The 26096-nt window shown below is 42.8% G+C and overlaps 6 protein-coding genes, 1 long non-coding RNA gene and 1 pseudogene across 18 annotated transcripts; 2 read left to right on the top strand and 6 right to left on the bottom strand.

Annotated features, from left to right (window-relative positions):
- The first annotated feature begins 82 nt into the window (after positions 1 to 82).
- On the top strand, positions 83 to 11077 carry LOC135336625 (enolase-like). Of its 6 annotated transcripts, XR_010394848.1 has the most exons (10): positions 108 to 801; positions 1196 to 1257; positions 2539 to 2716; positions 2922 to 3040; positions 5014 to 5158; positions 5607 to 5753; positions 8149 to 8323; positions 8501 to 8637; positions 10785 to 10919; positions 10976 to 11077. XR_010394848.1 is itself a non-coding variant. In XM_064532499.1 (7 exons), exons 4-7 carry the CDS (start codon positions 2708 to 2710, stop codon positions 5703 to 5705), a joined length of 372 nt encoding a protein of 123 aa, XP_064388569.1. In that variant the 5' UTR covers positions 83 to 189; positions 683 to 801; positions 1196 to 1257; positions 2539 to 2707; the 3' UTR covers positions 5706 to 6068. The 6 variants fall into 6 exon arrangements, 5 of the variants coding, with proteins under 5 accessions (XP_064388569.1, XP_064388568.1, XP_064388571.1 ...); XM_064532499.1 differs by lacking the exons at positions 8149 to 8323; positions 8501 to 8637; positions 10785 to 10919; positions 10976 to 11077 and having other exon boundaries at positions 83 to 189; positions 683 to 801; positions 5607 to 6068; XM_064532498.1 differs by lacking the exons at positions 8149 to 8323; positions 8501 to 8637; positions 10785 to 10919; positions 10976 to 11077 and having other exon boundaries at positions 108 to 351; positions 683 to 801; positions 5607 to 6068.
- Positions 3167 to 4459, bottom strand: LOC135336312 (macrophage receptor MARCO-like; annotated as a pseudogene).
- LOC135336508 (collagen alpha-1(XVII) chain-like) lies at positions 5927 to 7505 on the bottom strand. The gene has a single exon (XM_064532341.1). It carries the CDS (start codon positions 7503 to 7505, stop codon positions 6039 to 6041), a length of 1467 nt encoding a protein of 488 aa, XP_064388411.1. The 3' UTR covers positions 5927 to 6038.
- On the bottom strand, positions 9014 to 10624 carry LOC135336569 (collagen alpha-1(XXIII) chain-like). Its single transcript, XM_064532423.1, has one exon. It carries the CDS (start codon positions 10351 to 10353, stop codon positions 9334 to 9336), a length of 1020 nt encoding a protein of 339 aa, XP_064388493.1. The 5' UTR covers positions 10354 to 10624; the 3' UTR covers positions 9014 to 9333.
- A 4511-nt stretch (positions 11078 to 15588) lies between the features above and the next one.
- On the bottom strand, positions 15589 to 17395 carry LOC135336490 (uncharacterized). The gene has a single exon (XM_064532307.1). It carries the CDS (start codon positions 17325 to 17327, stop codon positions 15741 to 15743), a length of 1587 nt encoding a protein of 528 aa, XP_064388377.1. The 5' UTR covers positions 17328 to 17395; the 3' UTR covers positions 15589 to 15740.
- A 532-nt stretch (positions 17396 to 17927) lies between these two features.
- LOC135336644 (uncharacterized) lies at positions 17928 to 22771 on the top strand. The gene is made up of 6 exons (XR_010394865.1): positions 17928 to 18067; positions 18246 to 18381; positions 19093 to 19240; positions 19909 to 20063; positions 22259 to 22349; positions 22558 to 22771. It is a non-coding gene; the product is annotated as an uncharacterized LOC135336644 (long non-coding RNA).
- On the bottom strand, positions 20475 to 22179 carry LOC135336507 (uncharacterized). Its single transcript, XM_064532340.1, has one exon. The coding sequence runs from the start codon at positions 22101 to 22103 to the stop codon at positions 20625 to 20627; it is 1479 nt and encodes a 492-aa protein (XP_064388410.1). The 5' UTR covers positions 22104 to 22179; the 3' UTR covers positions 20475 to 20624.
- Positions 22772 to 22788: 17 nt separating the features above from the next.
- On the bottom strand, positions 22789 to 26076 carry LOC135336478 (uncharacterized). Of its 7 annotated transcripts, none has more exons than XM_064532289.1 (9): positions 25225 to 26076; positions 24677 to 25014; positions 24234 to 24479; positions 23846 to 23962; positions 23744 to 23796; positions 23422 to 23582; positions 23222 to 23334; positions 23014 to 23125; positions 22789 to 22950 (listed from the first exon to the last, which is right to left on the bottom strand). In XM_064532289.1, the coding sequence occupies exons 1-7, from the start codon at positions 25934 to 25936 to the stop codon at positions 23288 to 23290; spliced, it is 1674 nt and encodes a 557-aa protein (XP_064388359.1). In that variant the 5' UTR covers positions 25937 to 26076; the 3' UTR covers positions 22789 to 22950; positions 23014 to 23125; positions 23222 to 23287. The 7 variants fall into 7 exon arrangements, with proteins under 7 accessions (XP_064388359.1, XP_064388360.1, XP_064388356.1 ...); XM_064532290.1 differs by having other exon boundaries at positions 23014 to 23079; XM_064532286.1 differs by having other exon boundaries at positions 23014 to 23079; positions 23123 to 23582.
- Between the last annotated feature and the right edge of the window lie 20 nt (positions 26077 to 26096).

The following is a 26096-nucleotide window of genomic DNA, read 5'->3' as shown; positions in this document are numbered from 1 at the left end:
TGGATACAGAGCTGATAATTATCCAATATTAATTTTAGCTGTAGACCAGCCCCACCCCTCTTTGTACTAATAACTGCTGAATCAGCGTTTCCCTGAGGGGGTGTTACCACACTCAGCCACAGCTGTCAGAAAAGCATAGAGAAATGTCTCTATTATCAATGCTGCCTGCATGCCATGGATATCCAAAAGGTGATTCAAACGTGTCGCTCCATATCCATTAAGACTCGACTGGCTACTCGAGGCCATTCCAAGGACTCCCCAACACCATCAACTTGAGTAGGGACGGTCGTCAAGTGTTGTTTCTGTCCGGGGGGTCCCTGTACAGCCACTCTCTACCCTATCACGGCGATAGTGAGGGGGGGTAATGTGTACCCTCATTATATACACAGTCCACTCTAGATCTACACACACACACACACACACACACACACACACACACACACACACACACACACACACACACACACACACACACACACACACACACACACACACACACACACACACACACACACACACACACACACACACACACACACACACACATGCACTGGGGTACTCTGTATGTCGTTGTACTGTGGCTTGAGACAGTAATTTATTGGTGGGTATAGTTATTTATTTCCATGCAGTGGTACGAGACTATAACCCTATCCCCGCCCATACCACTCACACACTGTCACAGATGTTGAGCGAGACTATGAAGATTGTGACAATATGGCCGTAGATCTTCCTGTTGCTATGAATACCACCCCATAGGCCGAAACTGTGGTCCTCCGATCATCCTACTAGACAACTCTCGAGGTGTGTGTATGTGTGTGGGGGGAAGGTAATGTACCAACGTACAGCTGTATGAGTCTTATATAATTATACTATTCCTGTATAATTATATGCACTATAAATATTGAGATTGAGAGCTAATTAATGTATTCTATTTGCTCTCAGAGCAAAAGCAAAGCCGTGCGTCTGTCCTTTTCCAGCCATTTTTTGTAGCTTCCTTATATAATAAACCAATGGTACCTATATAAATTATACTGGTAGCTACAATTTCACTGTCAGGTGATAAGTATAATAATTTATGTCTGCTACATGCGCACAATGATTATTTCATACTGGAGTCATCCATTGATTAACAAACTAATTACTACTTAGCCTATTCTACACAGTGGACTACAAGCTTTGCCCTTTGACCCCTCAGTTCCTCGGCTGTGTGTGACAGCGCTACCGGGGTTAAGCATCAGATGACCTCTGTTACTACAGGTGAACAATTAAATATTACTGTAATTCTATTAATACTGCAAGCATCAAACATAATTATGCAAACTTTTCCAGTGCTATAATTATTATGGTTTGCAAAAGCAAGTGCAAATATCTATACCAGTACTTGTATGACATCACGATCCTCGTGCCAGATCGCCAAAATATAATTGTCAGTTCATTTAGTTCATTCCCAATTTGGCAAAGGTTTGCAACACAAACATTCTTGTAATACGCTAATGCTGTCACAATAAGCTAACATGTACAGTCAGATATCAATGTTTAGTGTCTCTAGTTTATCAGTAGACGTATAGTTCCATTTGTTCAAGAGCTATGTTAGCAGATCTTGCTGGATGAAGCATGCACATTTTTCATTTCAGTTGTGGGGGTTGGTAGTGTTTTCTTAAACCACGGTGGGATGTTTAATGAACAGCATGGGTTGCCATGGATACACCCCTGACCATCCCAGAGTGGATCATCATGGTAAAATATGTTAAATCCATGTGCAGAATAAGAGCTTACTGCCACTCTCACAGAAATAGTCATTACCAACAAAAGGAGGGAGCCGTAGGTGTTGCCCGGGTTACAAGGACACCGTTGGTTTGTACGATTATTTCCACTGATTCCTTGATAGCGACCAGCTGCAAATGTCCAAATGTGTGTCCTGAGTGTTCCATGAGTGAAGCTTAGTCCATCAACGTACTGTGCATTGATACCACGTGACCGACTGTTATACCCAACAAAGGAATACAGCCACCCATAGTGATAAGCCTTAGCTCTCCCACACACTCGACTGTATTGACCCCCACCAACAGTCATATTTTTATGGTTGCCGTATAATTATTTGAAGTAGTACTGTGAACTAGCTTAAAATTCTTAGTTGGTAGTTTTTGTGTATTTGTGAGGTCTGACCTCGAGATTGTTATTGAGCAATGAGGGATGGGCATATGTAACTGGACTAGAACCTAACTTCCTGTATTTAGTATTACCTTAGCAGTAATGATCGTTTCTGTCATGCATGCATATCTTACGTGATGTCAAACTGTGTGTGTGTGTGTGCAACACATGATGTGTTACACGTGTTCAGATCAGTTGAATATTAGAATTCTAAGTTACACATAGAGCTCCCTGTCACTGTGTACAGGTAACTAGCTTGGATACAGAGCTGATAAATTATCAATTAATTTTAGCTGCAGACCAGCCCCACCCCTTTTTGTACTAATAACTACTGAATCAGCTGTTTTCTAGAGGGGGTGTTACCACATCAGCCACCCACCTATCTAGAGCTATGGCTGCCATGGATTTCCAAGAGATGATTCAAACGTGTTGCTCAATTAAGACTGGCTACTCGAGGCCATTCCAAAGACTCCCCAACACCATCAACTTGAGTAGGGACGGTCGTTAAGTGTTGTTTCTGTCCGGGGGTCCCTGTACAGCCACTCTCTACCCTATCATGGTGATGGTGAGGCCAGGGGGGGTAATGTGTACCCTCACTATAAACACTCTTCACACACTCTTCACACACATGTACGTATGTACATGCGCACTGGGATACTCCCTATGTCATTGTACTGTGACTTTGGACAGTAATTTATTAGTGTAGAATTATTCAGTTCCATGCGACTATAACTCTATCCCCCGCCCACACCACTCACACACTGTCACAGATGTGGAGCGAGACCATTGTAGACCCTTATGTTGCCATGACTACTAAACCTGGTCGTCCAATGCAGACTAGCTGGAAGAAACTGTGCTCCTCCGATCATCCCACCAGACAACTCTTGAGGTGTGTGGGTGTGTGGGGGGGGCAATGTACCAACGACTTTCACACTGATAGCGGATATTTTTGTTGGTGCCAAATTTTCACTTGAACTACCCAATTAAATGTTTCATAATTATTATACAGCTCAGGATAGTGACATTGAACCTAGAATAATTTCGTAGTTTTTCTCTGCTCTACAATAATTATGTGAAAATTTCCCCATACGAAACCCACTAGCTATACGGATACGATATGTAAATCAATCTAGGACATTCAGTAGTCCGATCAATGTTCAGTGTCTCTAGTGTTCATCAGTAGACGTATAGTTCCATTTGTTCAAGAGCTATGTTAGCCCAATATGCATGATTATTCAAGCATAGTCTCATTTCAATATCATCAGTTGTGGGGGTTGGTAGTGTTTTATTAAACCATGGTGGGTTGTTCAACGAACAGCACGGGTTACCATGGATACAGCCCTGACCATCCCAGAGAGGATCATCAGGGAAAAAGTTACGTCCAACTGCTGATTCAGAGCTTACTCCACTCTCACAGAAATAGTCATTACCAACAAAAGGAGGGGAGCCGTAGGTGTTGCCTGGGTTACAAGGACAACGAAGTTGTATATTTACAGTGTCACCACTGATTCCCTGATAACGACCAGCCACAAATGTCCAAATGTGTGTCCTGAGTGTTCCATGAGTGAAGCTTAGTCCATTAACGTACTGTGCATTGATATCATATGAGCGATAGTGATACCCATGAAAGGAATTCAGGTACCCCCAGTGATAAGCCTTAGCTCTCCCACACACTCGACTGTATTGACCCCCACCACAAGGAAAGGTGACTTGATGAACAATTTCTCCAATCTGTATGTGTTGCACCACATGATCGTTTTGAGTAGCCAGTCAGTGTTAGTCCTTGAGGGCAGTTTTGGCTAGTATTAGTCATATCAATGAATGCCACCTTCCTCCATCCAGGACCACCACACCTCTCGGAGGGAATGTTAGCGGCAATAGGTCCTGGTGGACCTTGTACCCCCATTTTTCCTTTCTCTCCCTTTTGTCCATTATTTCCTACAAAGCCTCGATTTCCTTTAACTCCATTGGCACCCGGCCCGCCACTCTCGCCTTTGTGTCCAGGGAAACCATAATGTCCTTTCGAACCTCGCTCGCCTTTAACCCCCGCCTCACCTCGTTGACCGATCTCGCCCATATCTCCTTTAACCCCTCGGTGCCCCAATGGTCCGGGATTGCCGATAGGACCCTTTGAACCCACCTCCCCTTTATGACCAGGGTAGCCAACGTGTCCTTTGACCCCAGGCTCTCCGTTCATTCCCTGAGGGCCTTCTTTACCTTGATCACCCAGGCATCCCTTGTCCCCCTTTGGGCCTGGCTTGAGAGAACAATCGGTTAAATTATCGGCGTCATATCTAGCACAGTCCATTATAGTGTAGAGTTTCTTTTCAATTAGTTCTGCCAGAGCATCAGCAAGTAGATCAGTAGCACTTTGAGAGGAGCCAGATTGTCGAGTTATAGTCGCTTTAGTGTGTCCATCACCGTGGCTTCATCACTTAAGTGGGGGTTTGGATTAGCTCCAACAAAGCCTCGCAATTCAGAGATTTGGTTCTGTAGGTTTGCATTCTCAGATTTTAGACTTCGCAATTTAGAGATTTGACTTTGCAATTCAGTGTTTTGGTTCTGATTCTCATTCTTTAGACTCACACTTTGGGTATGTAGATTCCACACAGCTAAGGACAGACCTCCGTATAGTGTGATTGTCAGTAGCACAAACGCTGCCACTGAGATACCGATAATCTTCACATTCGAGCCCATCTTTGTGCTGTACATGTGTAGCGTTGATATTCTTCACAATTTATGAGGTGACCTCTTATCCACGCGTTACAAGGTTTCAGTGGTTGTGGTGCTTTTGGTATCTGATCATTAAATTATCTTTTACCTCAAATACTAAATGTATTCTTAGTTTCTATTTTTGCATAGACAAGCTGTCAGAGGTCAGACAACTGGGCAGAGTTTAACGGCTAGTACAGATATACAGATTGTTGGTGATGACCTCCTCGTGACAAATCCCAAGAGGATTAAGACTGGGATTGAGAAGAAAGCTTGCAACGCTCTACTGCTGAAGGTGAGTGTACTAGCTGGCATAAAGAGCCCATAATAGTGTTCAGAATGTCCAATTTCACACGACTAATCAATAGCTCTCAGAATTACCTTAGATACAAGTTTTGTGATTAGCAAAGGCTATCTGCCGTTGTGGTAGCTATCTTTGTGAGCCCGTAATTTGTGTTCAAATTGTCAAATTAAAGATTTACATTATAGCTACAGGTATCCAATATGCAGTCTCCACTGCTTGTCTACACCTATATACGCACACATAATGCTTAGTTCATTCATTCTTTTCATGGAGTACGTCATCCATTGATCAATAAACCCTTCAGCTTAGGACTATAATAATTATACTATATACACAGTATGATGGTTGATGTACTGACATGCATGACTCGGCTGCATATTCAGTAGATATCTGTGATTATGGTAATACTGTTCTAGTAACCACCCCCTCCTCTGTACAGGAAGTGGGTGTGGTTGAGTTTCCTGGGACACTGAATTACAAGCTTTGCCCTTTGACCCCTCAGCTCCTCGGCTGTGTGTGTCGGGGGAGGTGTGGGTGATGGATAACGCTACCGGGGTCAAGCATCAGATGACCTCTGTTACCACAGGTGAACAATTAACTAAATACTACCGCATTACTACAATGTTTTGCAAACATAATTATTCTGTAAATTTTGTGAAATAAGATAACAAACCTATACCGGTATACTTGTGACATCACAATACTTGTACGACATCACATGTCTGAACGCAAAGTTAGAACAAATTTTCAGTTGATTTAGATCACTTTGAATTCGCTTGCAAAACATTTCAGTAATACAGTAATACTACAATAATAGTATGTAAATCTTAAGATATTCAGTAGCTAGATCAATGTTCAGTGTCTCTCATGATCAGTAGACATATAGTTCCATTTGTTCAAGAGCTATGTTAGTATATCTTCGATCACCATACATGCACATTCTCATTTCAATATTATCAGTTGTGGGGGTTGGTAGTGTTTTCCTAAACCACGATGGGAATTGACAGCACGGGTTGCCATGAATACACCCCTGACCATCCCAGAGTGGATCATCAGAAAAAAACCCTTGGTATTTCTGTCCAGAACGAGAGCTTACGCCACTCTCACAGAAATAGTCATTACCGACAAAAGGAGGGGAGCCGTAAGTGTTTCCTAGGTTACAAGGACAACGAAGGATTCTATTGCTAGTATCACTACTGTTTGCTTGATAACGACCACCTGCAAATGTCCAAATGTGTGTCCTGGGTGTTCCATGAGCGAAGCTTAGTCCATCAACATACTGTTCATTGATACCACGTGAGTCACGGTTATACCCATAAAAGGAATTCATTTCACCCCACTGATAAGCCTTAGCTCTCCCACACACTCGACTGTATTGACGCCCACCAACAGGAAAGGTGACTGATGAACAATCGTATAAATTTGTATGTGTTCGACCACATGATCGTTTTGAGTAGCCAGTCTGTGTTAGTCCTTGAGGGCAGTTTTGGCTAGTATTAGTCATATCAATGAATGCCACCTTCCTCCATCCAGGACCACCACACGCCTCAGAGGGATCGGTTGTGGCAATAGGTCCCGGTGAACCTTGCATCCCTGTCATTCCTTTTTCTCCTTTTCGTCCTTTATTGCCTCTAAAGCCTTGATCACCTTTAACCCCCTTGGCACCCGGCCCGCCACTCTCGCCTTTGTGTCCAGGGAAACCATAATGTCCTTTCATACCTTGCTCGCCTTTAACCCCCGCCTCACCACGTTGACCGATCTCGCCCATATCTCCTTTAACCCCTCGGTGCCCCATTGGGCCAGGATTGCCGATAGGACCCTTTGGACCCACCTCCCCTTTATGACCAGGGTAGCCGATGTGTCCTTTGACCCCAGGCTCTCCGTTTATTCCCTGAGGGCCTTCTTTACCTTGATCACCCAGGCATCCCTTGTCCCCCTTTGGGCCTGGCTTGAGCGAACAGTCGGTTAAATTATCAGCGTCATCTCTAGCACAGTCCATTATAGTGTAGAGTTTCTTTTCAATTAGTTCTGCCAGAGCATCAGCAAGTAGATCAGTAGCACTTTGAGAGGAGCCGGATTGTCGAGTTAGTCGCTTTAGTGTGTCCATCACCGTGGCTTCATCACTCGAGTGGGGGTTTGGATTAGCTCTGACAAAGCCTCGTAATTCAGAAATTTGATTCTGTAGGTTTGCATTCTCATACTTTAGACTCACACTTTGGGTATGTAGATTCCACACAGCAAACGATAGACCTCCGTATAGTGTGATTGTCAGTAGCACAAACGCTGCCACTGAGATACCGATAATCTTCACATTCGAGCCCATCTTTGTGCTGTACATGTGTAGCTCTCAGTTCAAAGAATGCACTGACTAAAGTACACAATTCAATTACTCCACACGTTACAAGGTTTCTAAGTGGTTGTGGTGCTTTTGGTTTCTGACCATCAAATTATCTTTTACCTCAAATACTTCTTAGTTTCTATTTTTGCAGACAGTTGTCAGAGGTCAGCTGTCGGAGCAGCTGGAGCAGCTGTATAGCTTCAAATTTGATTTTCCCAACGTAATTATCACATGACATTGTACATTTAAAGAGGTATCATTATACTGCATGTACATGTCATATTTATATAGTTGCCGTATAATTATTCTTATGTGAAACCGCTTTAACGTTGTCAGTATAGTATAATTATTATTGTGAACTAGCTCAAAATTCTTAGTTTATAGTTTTGTTTAGTCTGATCTTGAGATTGATTTATGAATTATGATTATTGTCATTGATTAATTTTGGTGGATGGAAATGTTTTCATGGAGCTCTTGTATACACAGTTACTAGTAGCTAGCTTTCTTTTGGTTGTGTAGATACAGAGCTGAGTGTTAGCTGCAGACCAGCCCCGCCCCTTTTGTAGCTAATAACTGCTGAATCAGCGGTCTCTAGAGGGGGCGTTACCACACCAGCCACCCACCTATTCTCGACCTATTCTAGAGCTATGGCTGCCATGGATATCCAAGAGATGATTTAGAAGTGTCGCTCCATTAAGACTGGCTACTCAGGCCATTCCAAGGACTCCCCAACACCAACTTGAGTAGGGACGGTCGTCAAGTGTTGTTTCTGTCCGGGGGGTCCCTGTACAGCCACTCTCTACCCTATCATGGCGATGGTGAGGCCAAGGGGGGTAATGTGTACCCTCATTATATACACTCTTCACACACACACGTACACACTAGGGTACTCCCTATTATAATTATGTCATTGTACTGTGACCTTGGACCGCACTTTAATTTTAGTTCCATGCGACTCTAACTCTATCCCCCGCCCACACCACACACTGTCACAGATGTGGAGCGATACTCTGCAGGTTGTGACAAGATGACCATAGACCTGCCTGTTTCCATGGCTACAACAGCTGAGCTGGTCGTCGACTAGCTGGAGGAAACTGTGCTCCTCCAATCCTCCCACCAGATAACTGTCGAGGTGTGTGTGTTTGGGTGTGGGTGGGTGTGAGTGTGTGTGTGTGTGGGCAATGTACCAACGACTGTCACAATAATGATACCGTATAGCGGGTAATTTTTGTTGGTGCAAATTTTTGTATGAACTGCCCAATTAAATATTTCATATACTAAATTCGTACAGCTCAGATAGTGATGTTGAACCTATTGCGGTAGAATAATTGCGTAGTTCTTCTTTTCGTACGATGCTCTACAATATGAAGTAGAGCACTGAAGTGCTAACCCTCGGCTGTTGACATGAATAAATAGGAAGCAAAAATCTACATTTATACGTTTAATAGGGATCACTTCATGCTTACAGCTCAGTATTGGGGTAGAATATTTTTCTTTTTGCTCTACAATAATTATGAAAAATAATATGAAAATTTCCCCATACGAAATAACCCGCTATACGGATACGGCAATCTAGGATATTAAGTAGCTAACAGAGTCAGATCAATGTTCAGTGTCTCTAGTTTATCAGTAGACGTATAGTTCCATTTGTTCAAGAGCAATGTTAGCAAGCGTTTCATCACCATTCATACATAGTCTCATTTCAATATTATCAGTTGTGGGGGTTGGTAGTGTTTTGCTAAACCACGGTGGGTTATTCAACGAACAGCACGGGTTTCCATGAATACAGCCCTGACCATCCCAGAGTGGATCATCAGGGTAAAATATGTTAGATACTGCACTCACAGAAATAGTCATTACAAACAAAAGGAGGGGAGCCGTACGTGTTGCCTGGGTTACAAGGGCAGTGAAAGTCTCTATATTCTGGATCAAAGAAAGTATCACTACTGTTTGCTTGATATGCACCAGCTGCAAATGTCCAAATGTGTGTCCTGGGTGTTCCATGAGTGAAGCTTAGTCCATTAACGTACTGTGCATTGATATCATGTGATTCATGGTGATACCCATAAAAGGAATGCAGGAGCCCCCAGTGATAAGCCTTAGCTCTCCCACACACTCGACTGTATTGATCACAACCAACAGGAAAGGTGACCGATGAACAATTTCTCCAATCTGTATGTGTTCGACCACATGATCGTTTTGAGTAGCCAGTCAGTGTTAGTCCTTGAGGGCAGTTTTGGCTAGTATTAGTCATATCAATGGATGCCACCTTCCTCCATCCAGGACCACCACACCTCTCAGAGGGAATGGTAGCGGCAATAGGTCCCAGTGGACCTGGCACCCCCGTCATTCCTTTCTCTCCCTTTTGTCCATTATTGCCTCCAAAGCCTCGATCTCCTTTAACCCCCTTGGCACCCGGCCTGCCACTCTCGCCTTTGTGTCCAGGGAAACCATAATGTCCTTTCATACCTCGCTCACCTTTAACCCCCGCCTCACCTTGTGAACCGATCTCGCCCATATCTCCTTTAACTCCTCGGTGCCCCATTGGGCCGGGATCACCGATAGGACCCTTTGGACCCACTTCCCCTTTATGACCAGGGCAGCCGATGTGTCCTTTGACCCCACGCTCTCCGTTCATTCCCTGAGGGCCTTGATCACCCAGGCATCCCTTGTCCCCCTTTGGGCCTGGCTTGAGCGAACAGTCAGTTAAATTATCAGCGTCATCTCTAGCACAGTCCATTATAGTGTAGAGTTTCTTTTCAATTAGTTCTGCCAGAGCATCAGCAAGTAGATCAGTAGCACTTTGAGAGGAGCCAGATTGTCGAGTTAGTCGTTTTAGTGTGTCCATCACCGTGGCTTCATCACTCGAGTGGGGGTTTGGATTAGCTCCGACAAAGCCTCGCAATTCAGAGATTTGGTTTGTAGGTTTGCATTCTCAGATTTTAGACTTTGCAATTCATTGTTTTGGTTCCGATTCTCATCCTTTAGATTCACACTTTGGGCAATACTTTGGGTATGTAGATTCCACACAGCAAAGAATAGACCTCTGTATAGTGTGATTGTCAGTAGCGCAAATACAGTGAACTTCACATTCGAGCCCATCTTTGTGCTGTACATGTGTAGCTCTCAGTTTGAAGAATGCACTGACTAAAGCACACAATTCAATTATTCCCACAGGTTACAAGGTTTCTAAGTGGTTGTGGTGCTTTTGGTTTCTGACCATCAAATTACCTTTTACCTCAAATACTAAATGTATTCTTAGTTTCTATTTTTATACAGACAAGCCGTTAGAGGTCAGACAACTGGGCGGAGTTTACGGCTAGTACAGATATACAGATTGACGTCCTCGTGACAAATCCCAAGAGGATTATGACTGGCATTGAGAAGAAAGCTTGCAACGCTCTACTGCTGAAGGTGGGTGTACTAACAAAACAAAATTAGCTTGTCTCAAAATTTCAACCGTTTTGTAGGAGAAACTGGGGAAGGGGGCAAAGTTCGCTGGAGAGAAATTCCGCAATCCTCTATTGTAAAAGATGAACAATTATTGAAACGTTGTCAGTAGTATTGTGAACTAACTCAAAATTCTTTAGTTTGTAGTCTTTAATTTGTGAGGTCTGACCTTGAGAATTATGAATATTATTGTCATTAATTAATTTTGGAAATGTTTGCATGGAGCAGAGGTAACTTAACTAGCTTGGATACAGAGCTGATAATTATCCATTTTAGCTGCAGACCAGCCCCACCCCTCTTTGTACTAATAACTGCTGATTCAGCTTTCTCTAAACCATGAATTTCCAAAAGATGATTCAAACCTTTCCTCCATTAAGACTGGCTACTCAAGGCCATTCTAAAGACTCCCCAACACCATCAACTTTAGTAGGGACGGTCGTCAAGTGTTGTTTCTGTCCGGGGTCCCTGTACAGCCACTCCCTACCCTATCATGGCGATGGTGAGGGGGTGGGGTAATGTGTACCCTAACTATACACACTCTTCACACACACGTACATGCACACTGGGATACTCCCTATGTCATTGTATTGTGACCTTGGACAGTAATTTATTAGTGTAGAATTATTCAGTTCCAGTGTACGAGACTACAACCATATCCCCCGCCCACACCACACACCACACACACTGTCCAGATGTGGAGTGAGACCATGCAGTTTGTGATAATATGGCCGTAGATCTTCCTGTTGCTATGGCTACAGTATCTAAACCTTGTTGTCCATTCACCCCAAGGTGTGTGTGTGTGGGGGGGGGTGGGCAATGTACCAACGAAGTTTTGTCACAGTAATAATACCGTGTATAGCGGGTAATTTTCGTATAAACTGCTCAATTAAATACTTTGTATTTTAAATATTCGTACAGCTCAGGATAGTGACGTAAAACCTATCACGGTAGAATAATTTCTTAGATGTTGTTTTTTGTATGATGCTCTACAATATGAACTTTCTCCATATGAAAATAACCCACTATACGGATACGGTATGTAAAAAAAAAAGTTTCTAGTTCATCAGTAGACGTATAGTTCCATTTGTTCAAGAGCAATGTTACCTTGTGTTGCAGAATTATGCAAGCATAGTCTCATTTCAATTATTATCATCAGTTGTGGGGGTTGGTAGTGTTTGGTTAAACCACGGTGGGTTGTTTAACGAACAGCACGGATTGTCATGGATACAGCCCTGACCATCCCAGAGTGGATCATCAGGGTAAAATATGTTGTTTCCTATTGCAGAAAGAGAGCTTACGCCACTCTCACAGAAATAGTCATTACCAACAAAAGGAGGGGAGCCGCCGTAGCTGTTTCTAGGGTTACAATGACAGCAAAAGATTCTAAAGCTTCTATCACCACTGATTTGTTGATAGTAACCAGCTGCAAATGTCCAAATGTGTGTCCTGGGTGTTCCATGAGTGAAGCTTAGTCCATCAACGTACTGTGCATTGATACCACGTGAACCAGCGTTATTCCCATAAAAGGCATACAGGTACCCCCAGTGATATGCTTTAGCTCTCCCACACACTCGACTGTATTGACCCCCACCAACAGGAAAGGTGACTGATGAACAAGAGTGTGCATTTGTATGTGTTCGACCACATGATCGTTTTGAGTAGCCAGTCAGTGTTAGTCCTTGAGGGCAGTTTTGGCTAGTATTAGTCATATCAATGAATGCCACCTTCCTCCATCCAAGACCACCACACGTCTCAGAGGGAATAGTGGGAATAGGTCCCGTCATTCCTTTCTCTCCCTTTTGTCCATTATTGCCTCCAAAGCCTCGATCTCCTTTAACTCCCTTGGCACCCGGCCCGCCACTCTCGCCTTTGTGTCCAGGGAAACCATAATGTCCTTTCGAACCTTGCTTGCCTTTAACCCCTGCCTCACCTCGTTGACCGATCTCGCCCATATCTCCTTTAACCCCTTGGTGCCCCATTGGACCGGGATTGCCGATAGGACCCTTTGGACCCACCTCTCCTGTATGACCAGGGTAGCCGATGTGTCCTTATCAGTAAGTAGATCAGTAGCACTTTGAGAGGAGCCGGATTGTCGAGTTAGTCGTTTTAGTGTGTCCATCACCGTGGCTTCATCACTCGAGTGGGGGTTTGGATTAGCTCCGACAAAGCCTCGCAATTCAGAGATTTGGTTTTGTAGATTTGCATTCTCAGATTTTAGACTTCTCAATTCAGTGATTTGACTTCGCAATTCAGTGTTTTGGTTCTGATTCTCATCCTTTAGACTCACGCTTTGGCTATGTAGATTCCACACAGCAAAGGAAAGACCACCGTACAGTGTGATTGTCAGTAGCGCAAATATAGTGAACTTCACATTCGAGCCCATCTTTGTGCTGTACATGTGTAGCTCAGTTCGAAGTTGATGCTCTACTAAAGTGCACAATTTATACAGTAACCTATTCCCACACGTTACAAGGTTTCAGCGGTTGTGGTGCTTTTGGTTTCTGACCATCAAATTACCTTTTAAATGTATTCTATTTCTATTTTTGCACAGACAAGCCGTCAGAGTTCAGACAACTGGGCGGAGTTTACGGCTAGTACAGATATACAGATTGACGTCCTCGTGACAAATCCTAAGAGGAGGATTAAGACTGGCATTGAGAAGTAAGCTTGCAACGCTCTACTGCTGAAGGTGAGTGTACTATATTATAACAAAACAAAGAAAGCCCGTAATTTGTGTTCAGAACGTTCACGACTAATTATGCATTCAATAGCTCTCAGAACTAATTAATTAGATACAAATTTTGTGATTATTCTCAAAAGCAAATGCTATCTGCCGTTGTGGTATAGCTATCTTTGAGAGCCCGTAATTTGTGTTCAAATTGTCAAATTAAAGACTTATATTATAGCTACAGGTATCCAATATTCAGTCTCCACTGCATGTCTATGTATTAGTTAATGTACAGTGTAGAGGGGTTTATGACAGTAAACCTCCCGACTACGAGGGCGTAATCTGTTCATTGAGTCATGCATTGATCAATAAACTTGCTTAGGACTAATAATTATACATATATACACAGTATGATGGTTGATGTACTGACATGACGGCTGCATATATTCAGTAGATATCTGTGATTATGATAATACTGTTCTAATAACCACCCTCTCCTCTGTACAGGAAGTGGGTGTGGCTGAGTTTCCTGGGGCACTGGACTACAAACGTTTTCCCTTTAATAACCTCTCAGCTCCTCAGCTGTGTGTGTCGGGGGAGGTGTGGTGGACAGCGCTACCGGGGTCAAGCATCAGATGACCTCTGTTACTACAGGTGAACAATTAAATATTACCGTATTACCAGGAGTACATGAATAGGAGTAAGCAACTACTATACACACCATACAAACGTGTTGTTATCTCACTGTGTCATGCCACGTCATACTACATGTGTAAAACGCCCACATCTCAAGTGGCCTACAACCACAATCAAAACAGTGTGGTTAATTACATGCATTGTGCAAGCACACTTGGTAGAATAGGTCCAGGTACGTGGCTAGCTCTTGCACAAATGAAGAAAAGCAAAGAAACATGAACACAGCAAAGCAACTGTGATAGAAGTTGCCAAAAGCTTGCTACTGAATAAAATAATCTAGCATTGGTGAGAAAATTAACTGAAGAAGTAGAGAAGCTACCACAACTAGAGATGTACCCTGAGAGAAAACAGGTTTTTAATATAATCTCTAAGGACAGGACGATGGCTTGGTGAAGCTTGCAGCCTGTGCAATCAATACAAACAATTTTACATCAAGTGTAAAGGCAAAGATGCATACTTAAATTTTCAAATTCAGTGGGTACGATTTCCTACGTTGCATTGCATCTGGGGTAGAAATAAAAGCTCTCAAAAGACTCACAAGTAATCGACTCAGACTATATGAAGAAACTCCTACTTTTAGTGCATGGGCATCCCTTGTTACTGCTGTGTCTCTCAAGGTTGACGTTGTTTCCTCAGACACACAACTTGCAATATTCCATGACATTGCAAGTAAGAGATGGAGCAGCTTGTCACACCTCTAGTTTAGTTCTCTCTATAAACGGTAACCCGGCACCACACACAATGCTAACTGCTTTGCATTGCATCAAACATGTTATTCAGCAAAGATTAGTTACCAATTTCATGGTGAACAGCCAATTCCGTCTTTTTCTAAGGTTAAGCATTCTCTAGATGATATTAGCTGAGTAGATCTAGATCTATGCTATTCTCTAAGTCTTGTATATAGTTTCAGCCTAGCCTGCACATGCACTTGCACTCTTGTTGACAATTTGTAAGTGAGCCTACCAAGCAGCCATACATGGTCATGTGTACACAAAGTAACCACAGTTTACACTACTACAAGTGTTTGTGACGTAGTGAGATAATAACCAATTTATATGGTGTACATAGTAGTTGCTTACTCCTATTCATGTACTCCTGGTATTACTTATAACAATGCAATGTTTTGCGAGCACCAAACTTATGCAAACTTTGCGAGTGCTAAAAGCTTCGCAAAAAGTAAGGGTTGTAAATATCTCTGGAACTAGCTTGTATGACATCATGATCATTGCCATAATTATCGCAAAAGTTAGAACGCAAATTGTCAACACATTTCAGGTATATAATTTAACTCATTTGCAAAGATTTTTCGCTTGTAGTAATCACTCTATATAATTATATACTTATAACTAAGAATGTCACAATAGTTATGTAAATCTAATAGCTAACAGAGTGAGATCGATTTTCAGTGTCTCTATAGTTCATCAGTAGACGTATAGTTCCATTTGTTCAAGAGCTATGTTAGCTCGAGATGCAGCTTCCCACATACACATTCTCATTTCAATGTCACCAGTTGTGGGGGTTGGTAGTGTTTTATTAAACCACGGTGGGTTGTTTAACGAACAGCACGGGTTGCCATGGATACAGCCCTGACCATCCCAGAGTGGATCATCAGGGTAAAATATGTTAGGTCCAATTGCAGAACGAGAGCTTGGGCCACTCTCACAGAAATAGTCATTACCAACAAAAGGAGGGGAGCTGTAGGTGTTGCCTGGGTTACAAGGGCAGTGAACGTATCCATATCCAAAAAAGAAATTATTACTACTGTTTGCTTGATATAAACCAGCTGCAAATGTCCAAATGTGTGTCCTGGGTGTTCCATGAGTGAAGCTTAGTCCAGCAACGTACTGTGCATTGATACCACGTGAGTTACGGTTATACGCAAGAAAGGAATTCAGGTACCCCCAGTGATAAGCCTTAGCTCTCCCACACACTCGACTGTATTGACCCCCACCAACAGGAAAGGTGACTGATGAACAAGCCTGGCCATTTGTATGTGTTCGACCACATGATCGTTTTGAGTAGCTAGTCAGTGTTAGTCCTTGAGGGCAGTTTTGGCTAGTATTAGTCATATCAATGAATGCCACCTTCCTCCATCCAGGACCACCACACTTCTCAGAGGGGACAGTTGGTGGTTGTGTAGTCAGTGCTCCAGTAGTTGGTGGTTGTGTGGTGGGAATAGGTCCCAGTGGACCTGGCACCCCCGTCATTCCTTTCTCTCCCTTTTGTCCATTATTGCCTCCAAAGCCTCGATCTCCTTTAACCCCCTTGGCACCCGGCCCCCCATTCTCGCCTTTGTGTCCAGGGAAACCATAATGTCCTTTCAAACCTCGCTCGCCTTTATTCCCAGCCTCACCTTGTTGACCGATCTCGCCCATATCTCCCTTAACCCCTCGGTCCCCCATTGGGCCGGGATTGCCGATAGGACCCTTTGCACCCACCTCGCCTTTATGACCAGGGTAGCCAATGTGTCCTTTGATCCCAGGCTCTCCGTTCATTCCCTGAGGGCCTTCTTTACCTTGATCACCCAGGCATCCCTTGTCCCCCTTTGGGCCTGGCTTGAGCGAACAGTCGGTTAAATTATCAGCGTCATCTCTAGCACAGTCCATTATAGTGTACAGTTTCTTTTCAATTAGTTCTGCCAGAGCATCAGCAAGTAGATCAGTAGCACTTTGAGAGGAGCCAGATTGTCGAGTTAGTCGCTTTAGTGTGTTCATCACCATGGCTTCATCACTCGAGTGGGGGTTTGGATTAGCTCCGACAAAGCCTCGCAATTCAGAGATTTGGTTTTGTAAGTTCGCATTCTCAGATTTTAGACTTCGCAATTCAATGATTTGACTTTGCAATTCAGTGTCTTGGTTCCAATTTTCATCCTTTAGACTCACAGTTTGGCTATGTAGATTCCACACAGCAAAGGATAGACCTCCGTATAGTGTGATTGTCAGTAGCACAAACGCTGCCACTGAGATACCGATAATCTTCACATTCGAGCCCATCTTTGTGCTGTACATGTGTAGCTCTCAGTTCGAAGAATGCACTGACTAAAGCACACAATTCAATCATTCCACACGTTACAAGGTTTCTAAGTGGTTGTGGTGCTTTTGGTTTCTGACCATCAAATTATCTTTTACCTTAAATACTAAATGTATTCTTAGTTTCTATTTTTGCACAGACAGCTGTCAGAGGTCAGCTGGAGCAGCTATAGAGCTTCAAATTGGTTTTCCCAAACGTAACAATTACATGACATTGTACATGTAAAAGGGTCTCATTATACTGCTGTACATGTCATATTTTTATGGTTGCCGTATAATTATTTGAAGTCTAGTATTGTGAATTAGCTTAAAATTCTTAGTTTTTAGTTTTTGTGTAATTTGTGAGGTCTGACCTCGAGATTGTTATGAATTATTTAATGGATGGAAATGTTTGCATGGAGCTCCCTGTGTAACTAGCTTGGATACAGAGCTGATAATTATTAATAGCCAATTAATTTTAGCTGCAGATCAGCCCCACCCCTCTTTGTACAAATAACTGCTGATTCAGCGTTTTTCTAGAGGGGGCGTTACCACACTACTCAGCCACAGCTGCCATGGATTTCCAAGAGATGATTCAAACATGTCGCTCCATTAAGATTGGCTACTGAGGTCATTCCAAGGACTCCCCAACACCATCAACTTGAGTAGGGAAGGTCGTCAAGCGTTGTTTCTGTCCGGGGGGTCCCTGTACAGCCACTCTCTACCCTATCATGGCGATGGTGAGGCCAGGGGGGTAATGTGTACCCTCACTATATACACTCTTCACACACACACGTACGTACACACTAGGGTACTCCCTATTATAATTATGTCATTGTACTGTGACCTTGGACTGTACTTTAATTTTAGTTCCATGCGACTATAACTCTATCCCCGCCCACACACACACTGTCACAGATGTGGAGCGAGTCGAGACTCTGCAGGTTGTGACAAGATGACCATAGACCTGCCTGTTTTTCCATGGCTACAACAGCTGAGCTGGTCGTTGACTAGCTGGAGGAACCTCCAATCCTACTACCAGACAACTCTTGAGGTGTGTGGGTGTATGGGCAATGTGCCAACGACTGTCACAATAATTAATACTGTATAGCGGGTAATTTTTGTTGGTGCACATTTTTGTATGAACTGCCCAATTAAATATTCGTACAGCTCAGGATAGTGACCTATTGCGGTAGAATATTTTTATTTTTATTTTCGTATGATGCTCTACAATAATCATTATGAAAAATTTCCCCATCCGAAAATAACCCGCTATTATGGTGTAAAGTAAATAAAGAATATTCAGTAGCTAACAGAGTCAGATCAATGTTCAGTGTCTCTAGTTCATCAGTAGACGTATAGTTCCATTTGTTCAAGAGCTATGTTAGCACGTCCTGCACAATTATACATGCATAGTCTCATTTAAATATCATCAGTTGTGGGGATTGGTAGTGTTTTGCTAAACCATGGTGGGTTGTTCAACTGACAGCACGGGTTACCATAGATACAGCCCTGACCATCCCAGAGTGGATCATCAGGGTAAAATGTGTTATAATCAATTGCAGAACGAGAGCCTACGCCACTCTCACAGAAATAGTCATTACCAACAAAAGGAGGGTAGCCATAGTTGTTACCTGGGTTACAAGGACAGTGAATATCTCTATATTTATCGTTTCTAAGTGGTTGCGGTGCTTTTGGTTTCTGACCATCAAATTATCTTTTACCTCAAATACTAAATGTATTCTTAGTTTCTATTTTTGTACAGACAAGCCGTCAGAGGTCAGACAACTGGGCGGAGTTTACGGCTAGTACAGATATACAGATTGTGGCTGATGACCTCCTCGTGATCGACAAATCCCAAGAGGATTAAAACTGGCATTGAGAAGAAAGCTTGCAACGCTCTACTGCTGAAGGTGGGTGTACTAAGCTGCCAGGCATTAACAAAAACAAAGCAAAGGCTTAGCTTGCCTCAAATTTTCAGCCGTTTTGGCAGCTACCCTATGCTTTGAGAGCCTGTAATTTGCGTTCAATTTCAATAGCTCTCTCAGAATTACCTTTCCAATGTGATGTGCTTATAACAAAAGCAAGGTTATAATAATTATATAAGCGTTCTGCTTTTTTCAAAATTTCTGCCCTTGTTGTAGCTATTATCTTTTGAAAGCTCGTAATTTGTGTTCAGATTGTCGAAATAAAAACGTACAGGTATCCAATGTATTCAGTCTCCATTGCATGTCTACCTACACACAATGCTTAGTTTATTCTGTTCATGAAGTCATCCATTGATCAATAAACTTCAGCTCAGTGTCAATAGTCACGGTGAGCCTGTCCCTCACTTGTCACTATACCTAATGAGGAGAGGAGGGAAGATCCTGTACCTGTATACACGCCCACTGGTCCCGTCTCCTTGGTAACCACGGAAGGTGGCCAGGTGAGTCAAGGACTAATAATTATACTGTAGCTCTATATAATTATAGTATGAATATAGTGCGGGATATGGGTTTGATGTACTGACATGACTCGACTATATTCAGCGATAATGGTAATACTGTTTTCTGACGACCACTCCCCCTCCTCTGTACAGAAAGTGGGTGTGGATGAATTCCCCGAGTTTCTTGGGGCACAGGCTACAAGCTTTGCCCTTTCACCCCTCAGCTCCTCGGCTGTGTGTATCGGGGGGAGGTGTGATGGACAGCGCTACCGAGGTCAAGCATCAGATGACGACCTCCGTTACTACAGGTGAATTATTAAGTATCTACCATAATTATAATCTGGTTAATAAGCGCACGTCAACTAATAGGCGCATACTGGTTAGCAGACCAAGAGCCTTGATAGAAGGCGCATGGTTTTCTGCACAGTTCTCTGCCCAACAACTTGTCTCCACACTTCTTTATAGATGTTACATGTAAGTCTCTTTCACTACCGGTAGTTGTGTTACTGCTGTCAGATATGACTATAGACTTCTTGCAGAAAAACGTAGCTAATGAAGATTTGCTTCATTGAAACGTCATGGGCGTGGTTAATCTCTATAAACGCACCTGGATAATCGGCGCATAGAGGTCTGCTCTTTTCCCTATAGGCGCATGTGCTTACTAACCAGATTATACGGTATAATACTATCCCCGCCCACACCACACACACTGTCACAGATGTGGAGCGAACCTACCGTAATGCGGTAGAATATTCTTTTCGTATAATGCTCTACAATATCCCATACGAAAATACCCGCTATACGGATACAGTATGTAAATCAATCTAGTAGCTAACAGAGTCAGATCAATGTTCAGTGTCTCTAGTTCATCAGTAGACGTATAGTTCCATTTGTTCAAGAGCAATGTTACCAGCATTTGCAGTTTGCCATATGCACATTCTCATTTCAATATCATCAGTTGTGGGGGTTGGTAGTGTTTTGGTAAACCATGGTGGGTTGTTTAACTGACAGCACGGGTTGCCATGGATACAGCCCTGACCATCCCAAAGTGGATCATTAGCATGAAATATGTTACTTCCAATTGGAGACAAAGAATGTACGGCACTCTCACAGAAATAATCATTACCAACAAAAGGAGGGGGGCTGTAGGTGTTGCCTTGGCTACAAGGGCAACGTTCGTTTCCATGGGTAGTACCACTACGTTGATATAATCCAGCTCCAAATGTCCAAATGTGTGTCCTAGGTGTTCCATGAGTGAAGCTTAGTCCATCAACGTACTGTGCATTGATACCATGTGAAGCACGGTTATACCCATAAAAGGAATGTAGCCACCCATAGTGATAAGCCTTAGCTCTCCCACACACTCGACTGTATTGACCTCCACCAACAGGAAAGGTGACTGATGAACAAGCGTGATTACCTGTATGTGCTGCACCACATGATCGTTTTGAGTAGCCAGTCAGTGTTAGTCCTTGAGGGCAGTTTTGGCTAGTATCAGTCATATCAATGAATGCCACCTTCCTCCATCCAAGACCACCACACGCCTCAGAGGGAATAGTGGGAATAGGTCCCGGTGGACCTGGCACTCCCGTCATTCCTTTCTCTCCCTTTTGTCCATTATTGCCTCCAAAGCCTCGATCTCCTTTAACCCCCTTGGCACCTGGCCCGCCACTCTCGCCTTTGTGTCCTGGGAAACCATAATGTCCTTTAAAACCTCGCTCGCCTTTAACCCCCGCCTCACCTCGTTGACCGATCTCGCCCATATCTCCTTTAACCCCTCGGTACCCCATTGGGCCGGGATCGCCGATAGGACCCCTTGGACCCACCTCCCCTTTATGACCAGGGTAGCCGATGTGTCCTTTGACCCCAGGCTCTCCGATCATTCCCTGAGAGCCTTCTTTACCTTGATCACCCAGGCATCCCTTGTCCCCCTTTGAGCCTGGCTTGAGCGAACAGTCGGTTAAATTATCAGCGTCATCTCTATCACAGTCCATTATAGTGTAGAGTTTCTTTTCAATTAGTTCTGTCAGAGCATCAGCAAGTAGATCAGTAGCACTTTGAGAGGAACCGGATTGTCGAGTTAGTCGCTTTAGTGTGTCCATCACCGTGGCTTCATCACTCGAGTGGGGGTTTGGATTAGCTCCGACAAAGCCTCGCAATTCAGAGATTTGGTTCTGTAGGTTTGCATTCTCAGATTTTAGACTTTGCAATTCTGTGATTTGGTTCTGCTGGTTTGTACTTTGAGTATGTAGATTCCACACAGCAAAGAATAGACCTCCATACATTGAAATTGTCAATAGCACAAAGGCGATAATCTTCACATTCGAGCCCATCTTTGTGCTGTACATGTGTAGCTCAGTTCAAAGTTGATGCTCTACTAAAGTACACACTTTATACAGTAACCTTTTATTCAATATCTTATCTCTGGGGTTTCTAAGTTATGTTGTGGTGCGCCTGACGTCTTATCAGTTATAACAAAAGTCCCTTTGTGTTATTTTTGCAGACAAACTAGGGGTCAGAAGTCAGCTGGAGCACCGTTCTTTATCATACAAGAGGCTACACTGGCTACTGGTGACAACCAAAGACGAAAGAAGGTGATGACATCCAATTCTAAATTAAAATGTGTGTGTTCTGATTCTTCAATTGCGAAGCTCTTAAGGGTAATTTTTCTGTTCTACTAAAGTGCGCGGTTTATAAAGTAATAAACTTCTTATCCACACGTTACAAGGTTTCTAAGTGATGTTGTTGTTATTGGTATCATTTTGTGGCTATTAAATTACTTTTACCCCTCAATGTTTGCAGACAAACCTTCAGAGGTCATAGTTGGTTGAGCTGAGCTACTACGGATACTCACCCATTTTTGGAGGAACCATAAGGATATAGATAATGTATAGACCCCTATATATATGTAGCTATTAGCTATGGCTACTATTTTTATGACCTCCAAATATTCATTAAACATCTTGTAAGTCTGCAAACAGATCTAGCTAGCAAATTTAACAGGTTGTTGAAGGTGGTACATGGTCTCAGTGATAAACTTTTATTATTATTCAGTGAACACAGTTTATAGAAAAGACGAAGTGTTCACGATGCTACAAGGTCATAAGTGTGTTCATTGAGCACTGCTCTGGCCGTGTGTGTACTGGTCTTGCATCCAACAGCCTCAGTGTCACGCTTGTAGCAGCAACTCCATCTCTATGGGAGGTGTGGTCATGGGTAGGGGGGGTAATAGTTGTAATATTCAGGTTCCGAACTTACATTCTGTTTCAGTCCACAGTGGTAGTAATGATTGTTCAGATTGTGTGTGTTTGTGTGCATATAAACCTGTGAATAATGTATTGAAATAAGTTACTAGAAATTGACTTACAAACTATTGGAGGTGTCCATGGATTCCATTAGAAGTTTGCATTTTTGGGGAAGAGTCACTTTAAAATATTAATATTATTGCTATATGTACATAACTCACCAACTGTATATAAAGAAGAAAAGGTCCAGTCGTAATGAATGCAGGAGAGAGGAAGAAGTACTTAGATTATGCACTATACTTTATAGAAATAATAATAATTATTAACTTACGTACTATCAGGAGGAGTTAGTATATACATGTGTGTGTGTGGGAGGGGGGGGGGGTGAGTGATACATAGTGACAATTACAATGAGACTTACTTTCTGTATTTGTGAATGAGACCAGACGATCGAGTGTGTGTGGAAAATAAAGTAACATTATTTTAGTAGTAATAATTACGCATTTTACCCCAGTATGCCAGTTGCATGAAGTTGAAGTATTCCTAGACTCCAGAAAGAACTTGTGACAACATGTACAGTCCCTATAGAAAGTATATGTACACGTATTTTTAGTGTTTTATACATGCAGACAATCAAATGGCGCTCAGAAATACTTCATTACATGCAGAAATGTTAACAATCAAAGCGCTCCATGCATGCAGATGCTAAGCTCAGTTCACCATCATGCATGCGTATAACTTACATAACCTGTTCCTCAGGTTGCGCCTTGGTTACTACATCTCGAAGCTCTTCCACCTAATTAACACAATCTCATTACATTTGTAATCTGATATGTAATGGACACCTTTGCTTGTGCTATGTCCCTCTCCCTGGTTACCAGTGACAGCTGATCTCTGAGCAGCTCCCCAGCTTGGTAGGCACTAGCACTGGCTTGTACTGCACTGTCCCGATCAATGCGGAGCTGGAACAAAACACATAACATTTATAAACTTCCAAAAGCTAGCGATTAAATTGATACAATGCAAGTTACACCGAGGGGTATACAATAATTATTTTCTGCCATGCACTTGATGCGTGGGTATATATTCAATACAACAAAGTCGCATGGGGCTACATTGAACTCTCTCTATCCACAAAATTCAGGTAATTTGCAAACTCTTGAAAATTAGCTGATATAATACGGTTAGGTGGATAATCATATACTCTAAATACTTCACCACTTATAATTATACCTGCTCGATTTCTTTGAGCAATAGTTCGCAGTGATCTTCCATTGATTGGAACTCACTAGACATCTTCTCACACTGTTCAGACAGCCTCTCCACCACGGCTATTGTATCATCTCTCTCCAAGATGGCCTCTTCTCTCTCAACTAGCGCAGCATCTCTGAGCTGCAATGCCTCGTCTCTTTGAGTGAGTACGTGATCTCTCTCCATTATTGCACAGTCTCTCTCAGCATGTGCAGCCTTCAATAGAGCCTGCATGGAGAGATATGAGCAACTCAGTCAAGTGTTTGTGAGTAATTATGATGTTCGGTGTTCGGTTGTAGTTACAATGTATAGAGTTATAGATATGTATATATAACTCCAATGCATAATGCTTATAATACACATGCCATCTCGATCTGATGCTATACGCTTGGCTGTATTTAACACTATATATAATAGTTGCTCACACTTTCACTTCCCTCCTCTCTGCCTGACAATCCCCTGAGCTCAGAGAGGCTGACAGTCTTCCTCTTTGAGCAGCACACCTTGAGCTGGTTCAGAGCCTCACTCACGCACAATCGCCTCTCAGGCTCACACACTAGCAGGTCTTGAACGATGGAGTGGAAACTCTTCGGGTAGGTTCTCGGTAGAGGGATTATATTCGCTTTACTGTAGGTGATGTTGTTGCTACTGTCTGTGTAGGTGGTGGGGTAGCCAGCTGGTAGTGGGTGTGTTCCTGTACTGATTGACATAATGAGGACGCCTGCTGCAAACGACGATTGTGAAGAGCAGTCAATCGTAGCATCTGTGCATGAAAGAGAGAGTGGATAATTCATTATTCAACTGCATACTGGTTGATTACGAATTGCGAATTTTCGCAATCGAAAGAAACGCAAAGAGTGAGCATGAGCATGCAATTTCCCATGCAATTCGCAATAGTTAGAAACGCAATCAATGCTTGTACAGTGTCATTCGCAATTACTTAACCTCTCATTCAAAACCCGATATACGGTACCTGATATTGATGAATTTCCTCCACACTGGTACAGCTGATTCATGACCTCAGGCGCAAGGTACGCACTATCATCATCAGAAATTAGCTCTGCTCGCTGACAGGGAAGTAGAAATGATTCATCTTCAAACTGCACTGCATGTTGAAAGTCACTGATTACAATCTTATCGCTTTCTGTCATTTGAAAATTACTCGGTTCAATCTTGAGGTGACAAATTCGGCTTTCTTTCAAATGTTTGAAAATACTCAAAATTTGCTCGGCTAGTTTCAAGACATCCTCCAAACGCAACGGAAATGTTTTTTTCGATAACCAATCAGATAAATTCTGAGCATAGTAGTCACATACAATAAATTGTCTTCTGACTTGGATCACCTCCCTTTGCTCGGTCGTTTTGAGTTGTGGTAGACATTTTAAGAACGACTCGGGAAGAATACTGATAAAATTTGAATGGCAGTGGACAATATTTCGATGCGAAGGCAATGCTGACAAAATTTGCAGCTCATTGTCGAAGATGTCTTTTTCCCTTTCTGACTGATCGTCAAATAGTACCTTTACAGTGTAGAGCTTGTTTTGATCTTGAATTTTCTCTATAGTACAGATGGCTGCAACCACCAGATAGTGATGGGTGGTTTCAATTACGTGATGAATGGTGAAGTCCTTGGCTGATGCTTGTGAGACAATTTCCTCGTCCATTCCATTCAGCTTTAGTTGCATATAATTATAGTGTATAAAAGTGTCTAAAAGTGTGTCTTGATTTCAGCTAGCTAGTTGTCGAGTTGAGTTAGTTAGCTGAGAATTTCGCCCCTACAATAGAGATCAGTGTTAATTTACGGGGGGCGAGGCTCAGCACTGGCAGAGCAGCCCCTCCCTCTTT

Source organism: Halichondria panicea, chromosome 5 (assembly GCF_963675165.1).
Source record: "Halichondria panicea chromosome 5, odHalPani1.1, whole genome shotgun sequence".
In the NCBI taxonomy this organism is placed as follows: Eukaryota; Metazoa; Porifera; class Demospongiae; order Suberitida; family Halichondriidae; genus Halichondria; species Halichondria panicea.
The sequence above is the reverse complement of the archived record's forward strand: the minus strand, read 5'-3'. Positions and strand labels throughout refer to the sequence as shown.

What these genes read in the sequence shown, in the direction of transcription:
- LOC135336625 (XM_064532499.1), top strand. An exon ending in CCCACCAGACAACTCTTGAG is followed by an intron (nt 3,041 to 5,013) that starts GTGTGTGGGTGT and finishes ATTTTTGCATAG; the next exon opens with ACAAGCTGTCAGAGGTCAGA. An exon ending in GCAACGCTCTACTGCTGAAG is followed by an intron (nt 5,159 to 5,606) that starts GTGAGTGTACTA and finishes TCCTCTGTACAG; the next exon opens with GAAGTGGGTGTGGTTGAGTT.
- LOC135336508 (XM_064532341.1), bottom strand. Translation starts at nt 7,505, where the DNA reads ATGTACAGCACAAAGATGGGCTCGAATGTGAAGATTATCGGTATCTCA.
- LOC135336569 (XM_064532423.1), bottom strand. Translation starts at nt 10,353, where the DNA reads ATGGACACACTAAAACGACTAACTCGACAATCTGGCTCCTCTCAAAGT.
- LOC135336490 (XM_064532307.1), bottom strand. Translation starts at nt 17,327, where the DNA reads ATGTACAGCACAAAGATGGGCTCGAATGTGAAGATTATCGGTATCTCA.
- LOC135336507 (XM_064532340.1), bottom strand. Translation starts at nt 22,103, where the DNA reads ATGTACAGCACAAAGATGGGCTCGAATGTGAAGATTATCGCCTTTGTG.
- LOC135336478 (XM_064532283.1), bottom strand. Translation starts at nt 25,936, where the DNA reads ATGCAACTAAAGCTGAATGGAATGGACGAGGAAATTGTCTCACAAGCA. An exon ending in GAGAGGAGGGAAGTGAAAGT is followed by an intron (nt 24,480 to 24,676) that starts GTGAGCAACTAT and finishes CTCTCCATGCAG; the next exon opens with GCTCTATTGAAGGCTGCACA. An exon ending in TGCTCAAAGAAATCGAGCAG is followed by an intron (nt 23,963 to 24,233) that starts GTATAATTATAA and finishes GTTTTGTTCCAG; the next exon opens with CTCCGCATTGATCGGGACAG.